The following is a 17,365-nucleotide window of genomic DNA, read 5'->3' on the forward strand; positions in this document are numbered from 1 at the left end:
TTGAAATTGCCAAAAAACTGAAGATTTCATACAAATGTATACACTACAGTCTTCAAAGACAAAGGACAACTGCCTCTAACAAGGACAGAAAGAGATGTGGAAGGCCAGATGTACAACTAAACAAGAGGATAAGTACATCAGAGTCTCTAGTTTGAGAAATAGACACCTCACATGTCCTCAGCTGACAGCTTCATTGAATTCTACCCGCTCAACACCAGTTTCATGTACAACAGTAAAGAGAAGACTCAGGGGTGCAGGCCTTATGGGAAGAATTGCAAAGAAAAAGCCACTTTTGAAACAGAAAAACTAAAAGAAAAGGTTAGAGTGGGCAAAGAAACACAGACATTGGACAACAGATAATTGGAAAAGAGTGTTTTGGATCTTAACCCCACTGAGCTTTTGTGGGATCAGCTAGACTGTAAGGTGCGTGAGAAGTGCCTAACAAGACAGTCACATCTATGGCAAGTGCTACAGGAAGTGTGGGGTGAAATGTCACCTGAGTATCTGGACAAACTGACAGCTAGAATAACAAGGATCTGCAAAGCTGTCATTGCTGCACGTGGAGGATTTTGTGATGAGAACTCTTTGAAGTAGTTTAAGAAGTTCTGAAATTTTTCACATTTGTAATAGTAATTTTTCACATTATTAATGTCCTGACTATACATTGTGATCAGTTGAATGCCACTTTGGTGAATAAAAGTACCAATTTCTTTCCATAAGAGCAAAATCTGTACATTATTCCAAACTTTTGGCCACCAATGTATGTGTATATATATACATATACACACACATATATACACTACCGGTCAAAAGTTTTGAAACACTTACTCATTCTTTATTATAATTTTTTTTTTTTTTTTTTTTCCACATTTTAGAATAATAGTAAAGTCATCAAAACTATGGTATAACATTAATGAAACTATGGGAATTATGTTGTGACTAAACAAAATCCAAAATAAATCATAACTGTGTTATATTTTAGCATCTTCAAAGTAGTCACCCTTTGCCTAGAATTTGCAGACATGAACTCTTGACATTTTCTCAAACAACTTCTTGAGGTATCACCCTGGGATGCTTTTTAAACAGTATTGAAGGAGTTCCCATCTATGTTGGGCACTTATCGGCTGCTTTTCTTTATTATTTGGTCCAAGTCATCAATTTAAAAAACTTTTATTTTTTATTAAATTTTAGTTTTATAATGAAATAAATTAATATGGTGGCACAATTATATTTTTATCTACAAAACTAATTTCAAACATTTAAGCATATGCCTTCAAATCAAAAGATTTTTAAGATCATGAGAAACATTTCAGTCAAGTGTTTCAAAACTTTTGACCGGTAGTGTATATAAGTTTTCATTCTTCTCTCATAGTGAAAGTATAATCAAATAGATGGTTCCTGTCTTGACCAATAAAACATGAAAACTATATGTAGGTAGCTGACATGACATTTCAAGCATTTTTGTTAAATTTGTCTTTTTTTTTCTTCAATATTCTTTTAAAATGATTATATGCATATTTTTATGACAGCATATACTTTGAGACTACAAATAATGTGTACTTTTAGAAATTAATTTGTCACACCCAAAGACCTTTTAAAATGAACTAGGGAAGAAAAAAGTTTATCAATATGGTGATTTAATGGAAGAAATTTAAAAGGTGCACTTTCCCTTATACATACACAATGTATAAAATCTGAACGTTATTGCTCAACTCTCCATTTATGGTGGTCAAGTGCAAGCAATTTGTATCCTGCCGACATCTTCTGGTTACAATGGGAATTACATGTGATGCAATGCCAAGTGAATTAAAAAACATCTAAAATGTCAAAATGCCACATTCTCTGTTTATATATTAAATGGAAGAGGCAATCGATGAACTCTGAACCTCCCAATGTCCACCTCCATGTGCTGACCAATGGCACTCCCGTGAGCGACACAGCTCCTCTAAGTTTACGCACATGTTCAGCACTTTTACCCCGCTCCCTCAGTTCACGCATGTCCTTCGCCCCGATTTTTACTGCCAGTTTATCATGCTGTGCTCTGCTGCCAGAGTAGGGCTGTGTGCAGTTCACTGTAGATTTCTTACCGGGCTCAAAACCTCACACTTTAAACAACTCCACAACATGTCTCACTTTAAACTCCCCGTGACTCTGCTGGGCTCCATGGCGTTTGGTGGACGCGTACCTGAGCGCGCGAATGGTGCAGGTATTCCTTGAGCGCGGGCACAATGAGCGGGACACTGCATACATGTACAATGGTCACATTTTGCAGTTGTTACGAAATGGTGCTCTATGAGATCAAAGAGTTTTATACTCTGGCTTTGTTCGCTATGATATACTGCCATACTATTTTGAAGTATGTAGTATGCATACCATAGTATGCACATTTTGTGTGGCTGAATTCGGAATTGCATAGTAGTTCCATGCTGCCATACTATTCTTATAATTTCCTCCAAAACGTATGTTAGTATGCAATTCCGAATTCAGCCTGCTTGCATAGAATACCACATACCACCCGGAATACTTACTACATGTGCCTTTGCAGCATGTGTAGTTTAGAATTGCATACTACTATACTTACTATTTCGCAGTATATTTTATGTAGTTTGTGCATAGTATGCAAATTTTCTGTGGCTGAATTTAGAATCAAATAATATCATACTGCTCTTATTATTTCGGCCATAACTTTAAACGGCAGGAATAGTACGAGTAGTTTGGTAGAATGCAATTCCAAATTCAGCCTATATGAATAGAATAATACATACCTACAGTATAATTATAATTATAATAATTAATAATAATTTTCTTTATTTGTCACATTATACATTTGCACATATACAGTGAAATTCTTCTTTTTCACATATCCCAGCTAGGCTGGGGTCAGAGTGCAGGGTCAGCCATGATACAGTGCCCCTGGAGCAGATAGGGTTTTTTGTTTTTTTTAAATATACTGCATATTTTAATTCCCGCCAAGGAGAAATAAAAATACGCAAGTAAACAAAAATGCAAAATAAGGTAAATTATTCACATAAAATGCTTGTTCTACTATACTTAGTATGTACTAACGTATGTAGTACTGCGCAGTATACGGTATATTGTTGTCACATCATTGTTGAACTCATGTTGCATGTGAGTGGTTCCAGTTATCTTCTCGAAAGTAAAAGTTATTTTCCATTTTTTATGTAATTATTCTATGCAGAACATTTGAATACTGTGCACAGTACTGTATATATACTGTACACACTATACACTGATGAGCCAAAACATTATGATCACCTGCCTAATATGCTGTTGGTCCTCCACGTGCTGCCAAAGCAGCACTGGCCCGCCGAGGTATGGAGTGTACAAGACCCCTGAAGATGTCCTGTGGTATCTGGCACCAAGACATTAGCAGCAGATTCTTCAAGTCCTGTAAGTTGCGAGGTGGAGCCACCTTGGATCGGACTTGTTGTTCCAGCACATCCCACAGATGCTCAATCGGATTGAGATCTGGGGAATTTGGAGGCCAGGGCAACACCTTGAACTCTTCATCATCTTCCTCAAACCATTCCCGAACAATGTGTGCAGTGTGGCAGGGGTGCATTATCCTGCTGAAAGAGGCCACTGCCATGAGGGAATACCATTGCCATGAAGGGGTGTACCTGGTCTGCAACGATGTTTAGGTAGGTGGCATGTGTCAAATGGACGTTCCACATGAATGGCCGGACCCAGGGTTTCCCAGCAGAACATTGCCCAGAGCATCACACTCCCTCCACCGGCTTGTCGTTTTCCCACAGTGCATCCTGGTGCCATCGCTTCCCCAGGTAAATGGCGCACACATACACGGCCATCCAAGTGATGTTAAAGAAAGTGCGACTCATCGGACCAGGCGACCTTCTTCCACTGCTCCAAGTTCAAGTTCCGCATGCTCATTGTATGCGCTTTCGACGGTAGACAGGGGTCATCATGGGCACTCTGACTGGTCTGCGGCTACACAGCCCCATATGCAGCAGAATGCGATGCACTGTGTGTTGTGACATATTCCTCCTGTAACCATCATTAAACTTTTCTGTGACTTGTGCCACAGTAGACCTTCTGTCGGTTTGGAACAGACGGGATAGCCTTCCTTGCCCTTGCGCATCGATGAGCCTGGTTTGTCCCTCCTCGGACCACTGTCGGTAGGTACTCACCACTGCTGACCGGGAGCACCGCACAAGCCTTGCCATTTCAGAGATGCTCTGACCCAGTCATCTGGCCATAACAATTTGGCCCTTGTCAAAGTCTCTCAGGTCTTTACTCCTGCCCATTTCTCCTGCATTCAACACGTTGACTACGAGAACTGATTGTTCGCTTACCATCTAATCTACTCAGACATTGACATGTGGCCTTGTTAGAGATGATCAATGTTATTCGCTTCACCTGTGAGTGGTCATAATGTTTTGGCTCATCAGTGTATACTGCAACAACCCTAAGTTGAATGTATCTGAAAGTTTTGTAATATTATATGACATTGCATAGTCCTTGTAAGATCACATCAAACTCTAAAAGGAAATCCTATTTTTTTTAACCTGCTTAATGTTCAGCTATAATGCATCCTTTTGTGTTTTCCAGTTAGAATTGCCACTAAAGCAAACCCCTGGGATGGCAAGACACTCAAACCTGAAAGTGTTCGTAATCAGCTGCAAACTTCTCTGAAGAAACTGCATATTCAGTGTGTGGATCTCTTTTACCTGCACGCCCCAGACCACCAAAACCCCATTCAAGACACATTACAGGCCTGCAGTGAACTCTATAAAGAGGTCAATTCCCTTCCAGAAACACAAAATATAACACAACTGTAGAGCTTTGACTGACAGACGTGCACTTTGATACATGCCTGACAATCAGCTGTTATCAGTATTTTCTTCCTGTCTGACCTAGATGATTTTTAAAAGCCATAAAGACATCAGCAAGTACCACTGAACAGATGAGAATTATTTGTCTATGTTATATTTATTACACAAGAATTATGCAACTTGTATAAGTTCACGTTAATAGAAACCTCCAACATGTGTTGGGTCTTAATTGAACTACAGCTAAATTACATCATTAGTAAGATTATGTACAGAACATTTAATAGGTTTGTACGTTTTAAAATATGATTTTTATAATGACTATTACACATAATATATAGTATAATATATATTTGTTTCGGAGTTAATGTTTCGGGAATCACACTATACTGGACAGGCTGTTGCTCGGGGTAGATTCAAATGAGCCAGCTTTTAAGAGTCGTTCATTCAGAGATGGGACTACACTGGTAGCGCTGTATGTTGCGCACTGTAGATTCAAAAGGACCAACTCGTAAGAGTCATCCGTTGGGGAATCTGACTACACTGGTTATGCTGTATGTTGCGTGCTGTAGATTCAAAAGAACCGACTCGTAAGAGTCATCCGTTGGGGAATCTGACTACACTGGTTATGCTGTATGTTGCACGCTGTAGATTAAAAAGAACCAACTCGTAAGAGTCATCCGTTGGGGAATCTGACTACACTAGTAGTGCTGTATGTTGCACATAGTTTCAAAAGAACCGACACTGAAGAGTAATTTGTTCGGGAATCGGACTACACTGGTAGCACTGTTTGTTGCACGCAGTAGACTCAAAAGAACCGACTCATAAGAGTCACTTGTTGGGGAATCGGACTACACTGGTTATGCTGTATGTTGCACGCTGTAGATTCAAAAGAACCAACTCGTAAGAGTCATCTGTTGGGGGAATCAGACAACACTAGTAGTGCTGTATGTTGCACATAGTTTCAAAAGAACCGACACTGAAGAGTAATTTGTTCGGGAATCGGACTACACTGGTTATGCCGTATGTTTTGTGCTGTAGATTCAAAAGAACCGACTCATAAGACTCATTTGTTCAGAAATCGAACCACTCCGGCTGCGCTGCAGTTGAATTGTGCTGCTGTCAGAGTATTTCAGAAACATTGCATGAACGGGAACCTCTAACAGAACCCAAAGTAATGAAGACCATATGGTTACTGTGTTTATAAAAAAATGGAACCGGTTCTGAACAAGATTCTCAACCCAAGTATGAAGTAAATAATGCCAATTTTGATTTCATGTCAACTTGAGTCACTTAAATCAATAGCATAATGTTGATTAGTTGTACGTATGTTTTCTTCTGAAGGGCATGTACAATGCAACCACATGGCAAGTGGAGACTTGAGCTGTTGCCATGTTTAAGATACTATGGCATGCATTTCTTTGCGTACAATCCCCTGGCAGGTATTGTGAGATCTAAATAGTTTTAGATGTATTTTCATAGTATAGAGTGTTTTAAGGGCATCAAATAGAGTTAAAGTCAATTTCATCATTATATTTGTCATTATTTTCTAAATTGTATTCATGTTCTTAATTGCATAACTCTTGAATCTGTACCTCCTCACACAAGTGGGCTTCTCACTGGGAAGTATCACTATGAAGATAAAGACGGAGATCAGTCTGCGGGTCGATTCTTTGGCAATAACCGGGCTGGTGCTTACAGGGACAGGTGTGCAAATATCAAAGATTCAGTTTGTTAATATTGAAACCAGTGGTTGATTTGATCAAATCTAATGTGTAATGTTATGTTTGTGATATTTTATCTAACATAATGCTCTAAAGCTAATATTGAAGAGCTCTCTTAGATTTAATGGCCTCTGGTTTCAGATATTGGAAGGAAAGTCATTTTCAGGCCATAGATGGTGTTGGGAAAGCTCTCGAAGCAGCATATGGCTCGGAGAAACCGGCGCTGACATCAGCTGCTATACGCTGGATGTACCATCACTCTCAACTCAAGGTGGGACATATCAGGAAATGACATAAAGCCACTTTGATACAATCACAGTGTTAAATGACAATGTTTGAAAGCCTTTGTAATGAGCAAATGTTTTAGTTGTTAGTCTTTCTTTCCCTTCGGTACATTACTTATTTTAGTTAATACATATTGTTTTAGAATTTAGGTTGAGCCGTTGTTCCACTATAGATAATGTGATTCACAAGACCAAGGCTGTGTTCGAAATAGCATACTACTTGTCCTATTTACGCAGTATATAGTATTGTGCACAGGATGAACATTTGCATAAATATGAATATTTTTTGCATAAAGATGACCCACTACATTTACAAAATATGCAGAATAAACTGAATTAGCCACCACAACATTTAACACAGTGACTTTTGTCTTTCTTGACTCACGATTTGATTTGACTGATTTTTTTTTTAACACAAGATTAGATTAAAAATGCAAAAGTATCATATTTTATATTCAAGATAAATGGACTTTAATTCACGGAATTGCACATGCAAAATGACGAGATTGTGACAACTTGTCATCGACCGATATGGGTTTTTCAATGGCCGATACTGATATCTAGAGAGCAGGATGGCTGATATAAATGCTGATAAACATAATTCAATATGTGATATTGAAATCATCAAATAAGATTCCTATGTGATAATCACAAAATGGCCAAATATCAGCCGATTAATCGTCTTGGTCGATATATCGGTCTCACTAGCGACGACAACGTGGCATATTACTACTTGATATTGTTTCGCATACAATTATTTTTTTTTTTTGTAGTAGTAGAAGGCAGCACACAGTATGCAGTTAGCTAGTATTTTATTCCAAACAACGCAATCGATTTAGGTATTTCATTCTATTGCGCTGATGCCGTTTCAGGGAGATCTGGGTGATGGCGTCATTATCTGGATGTCCACCATGGATCAGTTGAATGAGAACCTGGCGGCAACTGCAGAAGGTCCACTTAAACAGGAAGTTGTGGACACTTTCAAACACGCCTGGGATTTACTGGCTCACAAATGTCCAAACTACTTCCGTTAGACACTACCATAACACTAAGAGAAAAAGATCCCTAATTATATGAACTAACACTAGAGATCATCTTATTTGTTTATGGTCAAATCATTTTTTCATATGAACAGTGATAAATTGAGTTGGACTAGCCTTATTAATAAACTCAGAAAGGCAAGCCTTTATACAAATGAAAAAATTCCAACAAGTATTATATAAGCATTATATAAAATTTGATGGATCTGTTTTATCTCCATTTTACACAGATGACATTACTTCCTCCTCCAGTAAGAACAACAAAAGCACCTGTTTGCCTCAGTACAGCAGACATAGCTTGTCTTACACCTTGTGATTATACTATACAATAACTAGTAGAAAATTTTCAGTGGTGTTTACAAACTAAAAACAGACACACACACAACTGAACGCAGAAGGTTCAGGTGACTTTGACAGTCAATGGTTAAAAGAACTCGCAAATCACTGAGAAAACACTTTTTCAAACGTTCATTGAAAGTCTATTTCCTGTTTCCAGGTTTTATTCACTTCCTTCTCCATCATCTTCCTCCAAGTCTTCTTCCTCTTTCCTGGTTTCTTCCTCATCGTCACCCTCCATCAGCTTTTCGAAGTCGCCGGACTCGGAGTTCCACATGCACTTAATCGACAGTTTGAATTCCGCCATCTCGATTCCGAAGAGTTTCTGAGTGGAAAGGCAATGAACGCACAATGCACAATGACATCTTTGATCTTTAAATGCATGTCAGTGCAGTATAAACTGTCCCATTGTAAAGGTGCACTCAGTAATATTTTAGCTAGTTGATAAACTTTTAAACAGATCACAATATGATCTGCATATGAAATGATAGACAATATCAGGAAATTACAAAACCATGGAAAATAGTAGCCTAATAGTTATCATGCATTCATCTTTTTAGATACTAATCAAAATATTAAAACGTTCAAAGCATTACAGATTACAGGAATATTCCAGGTTCATTAAAAGTTGATCTCAATCGACAGCATTTGTGGCGTAATGTTGATTACCACAAAAATTTATTTCAACTCGTCCCTCCTTTTCTTTAAAAAAGTAAAATCGAGGTTCCAGTGAGACACTTATAATGGAAGTGAATGGGGGCCATTTTTTAATTTTTTTACATTAAAATATTTTTTCGTAAGTATAACCACAAGACAAAGGCTGCATGTAAACATGATTTTAGTGTGATAAAATCACTTTTACAACTCCGTAACCATGACGATGTCAACAAACCCTAAAACAACTGTAAAAATGATTTAAACAACTTTACAGCTCAAATAATACATACGTTTTAACAGAAGAATTAATGTAAGTGCTTTTATAAACTTATAAGCTTCACATTTCTGTTAAACAATTAGTGACGTTCACTTCCATTGTAAGTGCTTCATTGTAACATCGATTAAAGAAAAGGAGGGACGAGTCATATTCCTTTAAAGAGGCCGGTTGCTTTTCTATAGATTATGATATGTATATATATTCTGAGACTCTTAGCCTAAGAATCAGCTGAAAAATCACAAAAACAATTGAGCCAAAAATTTACTTTTTCTCTTATTTGACATTATATATCTCTAGGTACGATCACCTCCTTGAAATATTAGTATGTTATATTTTATGTTCCGTTTATTTTACATGAAGTTATAAGTGAAAACGCAGCATATAAGCAACACCAACATAATTGTCAAAGACATATATTTAGCTATATTTTTGTATTTGTATATTTGGTGTTTTTACTGATTGCAATATGTGTAGTGCGTTTTTTGTTTTTATATATATATATAAATGATCAAAACAACACTTCTGATTTGTCTGCAAATTTCAAAGCACTTGTTCAGTTTTGGTCATAATGCCCACATGCACTGGAAAGTACAGCTTCTATGCTTTCAAACGATACATATTTAGTGTTGATCAAGACTGTAGTTAGTAATATTTTGACTATTATTAAGCCCGTTCGAGCTTAAAGGGTTAAGAAACAAAGATTAAATTGATTAAATCATAAAATAAAAAAAATTAACACAATACAAACACAAATTTAATAAGAACACAGTGGAAATTATTAGGCAGTATTAATTTGGGAACACAAGGGAAGTTATTAAGTAATAGCATAATATCGATCCATCCATCCATCGCATTCAGACCCCTTTTTTCACATTTTGTTATGTTGCAGCCTTATGCTAAAATGCTTTAAATTATAATTTTTCACATCAATCTACACTCCATACCCCATAATGACAAAACAAACATTTTTCACAACTTTGCAAATGTATTAAAAAGAAAAAACTGAAATATCACATGTACATAAGTATTCAGACCCTTAACTCAGTACTTAGTTGAAGCACCTTTGGCAGCAATTACAGCCTCAAGTCTTTTTCGGTATGATGCGAAAAGCTTTGCACACCTGGATTTGGGGATTTTCTGTCATTCTTCTCTGCAGATCCTCTCAAGATCTGTCAGGTTGGATGGGGACCGTCGGTGGACAGCCATTTTCAGATCTCTCCAGAGATGTTTGACTGGGTTCAAGTCCGGGCTCTGGCTGGGCCACTCAAGGACATTCACAGAGTTGTCCCTAAACCACTCTTGCGTTGTATTGGCTGTGTGCTTAGGGTCATTGTTCTATTGAAAGGTGAACCTTCGGCCCAGTCTGAGGTCCTGAGCCTGGACCAGGTTTTCATTAAGAATATCTCTGTATTTTGCTGCATTCAGCTTTCATTCAACCCTGACCAGTCCCCCTGAAAAACACCCCCACAGCATGATGCTACTGCCACCATGCTTCACCGTTGGGACGGTATTGTGCAGGTGATGAGTGGTGCCTGGTTTCCTCCAGACATGACACTTGGAATTGAGGCCAAACAGTTCAATCTCCATTTCATCAGACCAGAGAATCTTGTTTTTCACAGTCTGAGACTCCTTTATGGCCACTCTGCCATAAAGCCCAGATTGGTGGAGTGTTGCAGTGATGGTTGTCCTTCTACAAGTTTCTCCCATCTCCACACATGATCTCTGGATCGGGTTCTTGGTCACCTGTCTCACCAAGGCCCTTCTCCACCGATTGCTCAGTTTGGCCGGGCGGCCAGCTCTAGGAAGAGTCCTGGTTGTTCCAAACTTCTTCCATTTAAGAATTATGAAGGCCACTGTGCTCTTGGGAACCTTCAATGCAGCCGAAATTTTTTGTAGCCTTCCCCAGATCTGTGCCTCGACACAATCCCTGTCTCTGAGCTCTGAAGGCAGTTCCTTTGACCTCATGTCTTGGTTTTTGATCTGATATGCATTTTCAGCTGTGAGACCTTATATAGACAGGTGTGTGCCTTCCAAAATCATGTCCAATCAATTGAATTTGCCACAGGTGGACTAAAATCAAATTGACAGGACTGTCCACATGTTGGAAAAATCTGGGCCACTTGCAGACAGTCCACACAAGCTGTGCTGATGACAAACTTTGCATTGTGCTTACTGTGCGCATTCTGATCAGCAACGTGGACAATTGTAATATATACTTTGGCCTTGAGATGCTATTTTTACACACCTACTAGGTGGCGCCATTAAACGGTAGAAGAAACGATAAGCAGAAAAGTGTAAATATCTGTTAAAAACGTTGGTAAAAATCTGTCGATCTCTAAATACTAGAATAGAATTTTTCTACAAATCTGTTTAAAATGATGTACATTCACATTAGTGAAAAAGCTTCTTTATTCCACATATAATTCTGGGCGCATATTTGCGAGCACTGCCCACTGAAAAGTGCTTAAAAGTCCTCAGTGATGCCTGTATGCCTAAACGTTTAAACATTACAGTACATTATAGCTAGAAATGTAATCTTCATGCGCTCTTCAGGAGCTGCTCTAAATGGTCCGCGGTGCGGGTTGGTGACGCCCTCCGTTCATTTGGAGTGCTCACATAATGCACTGTTGCACCAGAAAATAAGACTCAAAAATGTGTTGGCATTTATATGTTAGCTTAAAATTACCTTATTTGGATATTACAATGTGATTTGAATTTTAAGTGCTCAATAATCGTGGTTATCTCAAATAATCGCGTCTAAATCAAATGATCGCCATCAGGCAATGTAATAATCGTGGCAAGCTTTTTCATCATTGAATCCCCATTGGTGTTTTTAGTTAACAGTTTACTACAGGTCTACTATTTTAACCTTTCCAAAGTTTGCTTGCATTGTCTGGAGTAGAACATTTTAATATAAAAATAATTAAGGATCTTTCATTTAACTCACATTAGTCATTTATTTTTATGCATTAGTTATGCACTAATACAATTACAGGCAATTGCATTTATAGTGTCACTGACACACATTACACAAGTATACTCAAATTATTTGTGAGTTTTCACTGCAAAACAACACAAAAATTGCAGCAAATGGCATTGCAATAAAAATTATAATTTGCTAGCAAATTCAGTCATTTTGGGCCACAATAATCAGGAAAAAGTGTCGTGAAATCCTGGTGGGACTATTTATCTCAATAATTCAAATTAACAGAGAACTCCTGTTTTTTTGCGCTATGCTGCATCTATGTTGCTCGGTGTCAGCGAACATAAACACAAATGTTACTGAGTGCACCTTGAAAATAATATTGATGGTATACACTCACCAGAATTCGAGCCTGTTCAGGAGTGAGTGTGTCTCCCTCTTTACACACTTCAAAATCCTTTATTAGCGTGACCACACCTGAAATACATCATTATTATGGGATTTAGTAAATGCTTTCTTAGCCGAAGAGGATTCCAGTACACTTAATGCAGGGACTATTCCCCCAAAAGCAGCCTGAAGTGTCTTTCTCAAGGTGGTTTATGGCTTGGTCATTCTGCATAAAAAAAGTTATTATAACCATTGTAAAGCTGTATTATGCACATGGAGAGCAAATATTCTCCACAAACAAGACTTTAAATCGAAACATGCATTCCTAAAGACCTATTCACAATGGGGATGAAATTTGTGCAATAACAAAGCAAAAAACAAACAAACATATAATTCTCCCCCCTTTAGATGTTTCGTCTGACGGTTTGTTTCATTTTTCAGTTTTGTTCTTAATGTGAACAAGCCTTTAGACCAGTTTACCTTTCTTTAAAGCCGTTGGAAGGCCGAGCTGTCTCAGTTGAGGTTCCATTGAATGTGGAAACTGTTCCAGTGGTCCCTCATCCAGCGTCACTGCCATGGTTGCTATGTTACCGGAACGTGCGTAATCCATCTCTTTAAAGTTACTGAAATACCTAATAAAACGCACAGCACCAAGTTAATGAATGCATCGAAAAATCTGTCTATACACAAATCTACTGAATGTTATCATCAATAAAATGTTTCATTTAAGATTTCTAAAGCACATAAATTGTGTCAGAATTGCAATTAAATGAACCCTTACTCTTGCACCTCATCTTTGGTTTTGTTTGTGAATAGCACGCCGACTTCTCCTTTAAGAAACCTGCTAACCTGCAAGACAAACCAGAATACAGTTAAGATGGGCTTGGCGACTGACTGTCAGTCTTAACATGTTCAAAAGATGGATAAAATTCACTCTTGCTCACTATTAGTTGTCTGACTAAGAGTGTACCTGACCATTGTTGATCGACTGTGATTAAAGGAACTGAATAAACCCAAAAATGAAAATTCTCTCATCATTTACTCAACTTCATGCCATCCCATATATGTATGACTTCCTGTTATCAGCAGAACACAAATGAAGATTTTATAGAATGCAAGTGAATAGGGTCCAAAACTTTGAAGCTCCAAAAAGCACATAAAGGCAGCATAAAAGTAATCCATAAGACTCCAGTGATTTAATCAATGTCTTCCGAAGTGATCCAATCAATTTTGGGTGAGAACAGACCAAACTGTAACTCCTTTTCACTGTACATCTTGTCATTGCAGACTCTAGGCACAGTCATGATTTCAAGTTCAATTACACTTCCTAGTGATTGACGCATGCGCAGATCGCTAGATGGCGCTATAGGAAGTGTAATCGAGCTTGAAATCATGATCGCCAAGGAGACTGCTATCAAGATGACAGTCAAAAAGGAGTTATATTTCGGTCTGTTCAAACTCACAACCAGCTGGATGGCTTCAGAAGACATGGATTAAACCACTGGAATCGTATGCATTACTTTTATGCTGCCTGTATGTGCTTTTTGGAGCTTCAAAGTTTTGGACCCTATTCACTTGCATTCTATAAAATCTTCATTTGTGTTCTGCATAAGACAGAAAGTCATACACATCTGGGATGGCATGAGGGTGAGTAAATTATGAGAGGATTTTCATTTTTGGGTGAACTACCCCTCTTCATCAACCATTTAAGGTGCCAATGTACCTTGTGCAGATTATCTTTGTATTCATCTGTTGGTCCTTTTCCTAACGCGATCATCATGACCTTGTTCTTACCTAAGAAAAACCTGAAACGCACAAACCCAAACTGTACTTTAACATCTATTAGAAATTCATTTTAAAAGAGCATAAAAAAAAGAAGTAAACCTTAGTATGCAGTGTATGTGTGCGAGTCTGTACCTGCTGTGTTTCCAGGCCGTCCTGATGTCTTTTAGTTTGTTGTTTCTCATGTTGTTTACTGAGAACACAAACACGTATCTGTAGATGTCTACACATTTCCGCAGCTGAGAGGGCGAGAAGTTAAGAGGTCATTTCTTTCCACTAATCCTAAAAATATTGCTGTGATGGTTTCAAATGGTAATGACATTGTACTGAATGTTTCCCATTTTCATATATCAAGCTATGCACATGATTGTTAAAAGTAGTCATACTAACCTCTTCAATCAGGTTTTGTTTGGATTCCAACCCTTTCTTGGTTGTTTTGGTTAAAGACACTGAAAATGGACAGATACATTTAAAGTTTAAATAATATTAAGATATAGGCCTTATAACACTCTGTAAAGCTGTTTAATATGCTGACATAAATGATAGTGCTTTAGTTACATTTAATAATGTCTCTTAGATTAACTATATGTCAACCACATGACATGTACCAAAAAACATAAGCAAAATAGCAATCATCCTTAATTGTAACATCGTACAATTTAAAATGTGAATCCGCTTATAAACTCTCTAACAAAGTTTCTTCAACTGCACCACGCAAGACGAAATTAATGTCTCAAATTCATTTCTGGTTAAGCTAAATAATTAAAAAAAAACAGTCATGTGGAATTAAAAACTTAATAAACGTGTACCTTTCTTGTCTCTCTTGGATTTCGGCATGGCTCTCACGTTGTCTGTTCTGTATTTTCTTCCTCGTCTGATGTTCTCCGAGCGCTTCACAAACAGTGAGGAATCACACCGCCCCCTACTGGTGCTCATCGGACGCTCATGAATATTAACTAAGACGGTTAACCCAACCAGCAACGGTATAGCTAAATTAATATTCATAAGCTAAGCTTCCGCCCCAGTTAGAAGACGTTCCCACATTCAACCAGCATGTGGCGCAGCACACCTATAATATTATTCGCAGACATGTACTGCAGTGATGAATCAGAATCAGAATGAGCTTTATTGCCAAGTGTGCTTATGTACACAAGGAATTTTTTTTAGGTGATAGGAGAAACAAGCAAGTGCACACAGAACATTACAGTGAGACAATATAAAACAAGGTGAGAGTATAAATAGACATACAAAAAAATAGGACATATAGAATGGCGTACGTACATGTGCATGTGGTAATATAGTATGTGCAAGTAGGGGTATGTACATTTATTGAATTAAATAAGAGGGAATTTACATACTGTATGTACATGGCATATTTGTACATTATTGCACTATGGGAGTCCTGAAGGCAGTTTAATTTTTCACGTGGTAAATGGCCTGAGGGTAAAAGCTGTTCTTGTGTGTCTGGATGTCCTGGCGCTGAGTGCTCTGTAGTGCCGGCCAGAGGGCAACAGTTCAAAAAGGGAGTGCGCAGGGTGTACGGGGTACAGACAGGGCCGTATTAAGGTGCTCCAGCCTCCGGGGCCCCGGGGCTTAACATTTTGCTTGGCCTCTGTCAGCCGTCAGAACGGGGGGGGGCATTCGCACTCAATCGCTATGAGCTACACGGATGGATTTAACTGTTGTGCACCTTCTCTGTGTTTACATCAGCGTCTCCCGCTGAACGAGTTTGCGTGCGCGCCATCCCGAGAACGTCGACTGGGGACAATACGGTGGAGGATGATCCCCCCTGGGAGTTCGGGCCACCCCCTAAGCCCCGTTAAGTCCTTGTGTTAATACAGCCCTGGGTCCAGAGTGATTCTACCTGCACGTTTCCTCACTCTGGAGACGTATATGTCTTGGAGGGTGGGCAGGGGGGCACCAATAATCCACTCAGCAGTCCTGACTGTCCGTTGTAGTTTCCTTCTGTCTAATTTGGTGGCTGAACCAAACCAGACAGTTATAGATGTACACAGGACAGACTCGATGATGGCTGAGTAGAGCTGAGTTAGCAGCTCCAGTGGCAGGTTGAACTTCCTCAGCTGGCAAAGGTCCTGAGAGATGGTAGAGCCCAGGATCCTGAATGACTACACTGCTTTTCATATGATGGCATTAATAGTTACTTATTAGCCAGTGAAGATACACTTTGCAAAGTAGGTTTTGTGTGCTTCTCTCACATTTTTATGCCAAATTTGAACGTTTTTTTTAGTATTGATTTTTAACCGAATGCACTGTATGTGCAAAGTGTAGAACAGCAGTAGTAATGTCCATTTTAACAGTAAACAAACCTACAGTATATTAGCTTACGATTAATAAGTCACTATTCAAAAGTAACTATATTTCTGTCAATAACCTGGAAGTTTAAAGGGATAGTTCACCCAAAAATGAAAATTCTTTCATCATTTACTCACCCTCATGTCATCCTAGATGTGTATGTCTTTCTTTCTTCGGCAGAAAACAAATGAAGATTTTTAGAAGAATATTTCAGCTCTGTAGGTTCATACAATGCAAGTGAATGGTGGCCAAAACTTTGAAGCCCAAGAAAGCACATAAAGGCATCATAAAAGTAATCCATACGACTCCAGTGGTTTAATCCATGTCTTCAGAAGTGATATGATACATGTGGGTGAGAAACAGATCAACATTTAAGTCCCTTTTTTACTATAAATCTCCACTTTCTCTTTAACTTACATATTCTTCTTTCGTTTTAGGCAATTCACATTCTTCTTGCATATCACCACCTACTGGGCAGGGAGGAGAATTAATAGTAAAAAAGGACTTAAATATTGATCTGTTTCTCACCCACATCTATCATATCGCTTTTGAAGACATGGATTAAACCACTGGAGTCTTATGCATTAATTTTATGCTGCGATTATGTGCTTTTATGAGCTTCAAATTTCTGGCCACCATTCACTTGCATTGTATGGACCCACAGAGCTATTATTCATATTGTTGCCTGTACTTGGTGTCATCATTCTATTTCTAAAGCTAAGAAAAAAGTTTACTTTTTAGTTGGCTAGTTTTATTTTTATTTTATTTTTACTTTCACATAAGTATGTTTTTGGCAAGATACTTTAATTTTTAATTGAGTAAAATTTAGTC

General features: G+C 38.2%; 2 protein-coding genes across 3 annotated transcripts; one reads left to right on the forward strand and one right to left on the reverse strand.

Moving 5' to 3' along the window:
- The first annotated feature begins 1,641 nt into the window (after positions 1-1,641).
- LOC127426059 (aflatoxin B1 aldehyde reductase member 2-like) lies at positions 1,642-7,069 on the forward strand. Of its 2 annotated transcripts, XM_051672533.1 has the most exons (3): positions 1,642-2,206; positions 4,591-4,778; positions 6,420-7,069. In XM_051672533.1, exons 1-3 carry the CDS (start codon positions 1,960-1,962, stop codon positions 6,447-6,449), a joined length of 465 nt encoding a protein of 154 aa, XP_051528493.1. In that variant the 5' UTR covers positions 1,642-1,959; the 3' UTR covers positions 6,450-7,069. The 2 variants fall into 2 exon arrangements, 1 of the variants encoding a protein (XP_051528493.1); XR_007894733.1 differs by lacking the exons at positions 1,642-2,206; positions 4,591-4,778 and adding an exon at positions 4,808-6,253.
- Positions 7,070-8,056: 987 nt separating this feature from the next.
- LOC127426040 (mRNA turnover protein 4 homolog) lies at positions 8,057-15,109 on the reverse strand. Its single transcript, XM_051672509.1, has 8 exons — positions 15,031-15,109; positions 14,612-14,670; positions 14,357-14,460; positions 14,163-14,244; positions 13,221-13,288; positions 12,920-13,071; positions 12,453-12,529; positions 8,057-8,520 (listed from the first exon to the last, which is right to left on the reverse strand). The coding sequence occupies exons 1-8, from the start codon at positions 15,056-15,058 to the stop codon at positions 8,359-8,361; spliced, it is 732 nt and encodes a 243-aa protein (XP_051528469.1). The 5' UTR covers positions 15,059-15,109; the 3' UTR covers positions 8,057-8,358.
- Positions 15,110-17,365: the final 2,256 nt, after the last annotated feature.

The sequence above is a fragment of the Myxocyprinus asiaticus genome, chromosome 35 (assembly GCF_019703515.2).
Source record: "Myxocyprinus asiaticus isolate MX2 ecotype Aquarium Trade chromosome 35, UBuf_Myxa_2, whole genome shotgun sequence".
Lineage (NCBI taxonomy): Eukaryota > Metazoa > Chordata > Actinopteri > Cypriniformes > Catostomidae > Myxocyprinus > Myxocyprinus asiaticus.

What these genes read in the sequence shown, in the direction of transcription:
- LOC127426059 (XM_051672533.1), top strand. Translation starts at nt 1,960, where the DNA reads ATGTTCAGCACTTTTACCCCGCTCCCTCAGTTCACGCATGTCCTTCGC. An exon ending in TGAGCGCGCGAATGGTGCAG is followed by an intron (nt 2,207 to 4,590) that starts GTATTCCTTGAG and finishes TGTGTTTTCCAG; the next exon opens with TTAGAATTGCCACTAAAGCA. An exon ending in GCAGTGAACTCTATAAAGAG is followed by an intron (nt 4,779 to 6,419) that starts GTCAATTCCCTT and finishes TCCTCACACAAG; the next exon opens with TGGGCTTCTCACTGGGAAGT.
- LOC127426040 (XM_051672509.1), bottom strand. Translation starts at nt 15,058, where the DNA reads ATGCCGAAATCCAAGAGAGACAAGAAAG. An exon ending in AACAAAACCTGATTGAAGAG is followed by an intron (nt 14,461 to 14,611) that starts GTTAGTATGACT and finishes TCGCCCTCTCAG; the next exon opens with CTGCGGAAATGTGTAGACAT. An exon ending in CTGAACAGGCTCGAATTCTG is followed by an intron (nt 8,521 to 12,452) that starts GTGAGTGTATAC and finishes CTTTCCACTCAG; the next exon opens with AAACTCTTCGGAATCGAGAT.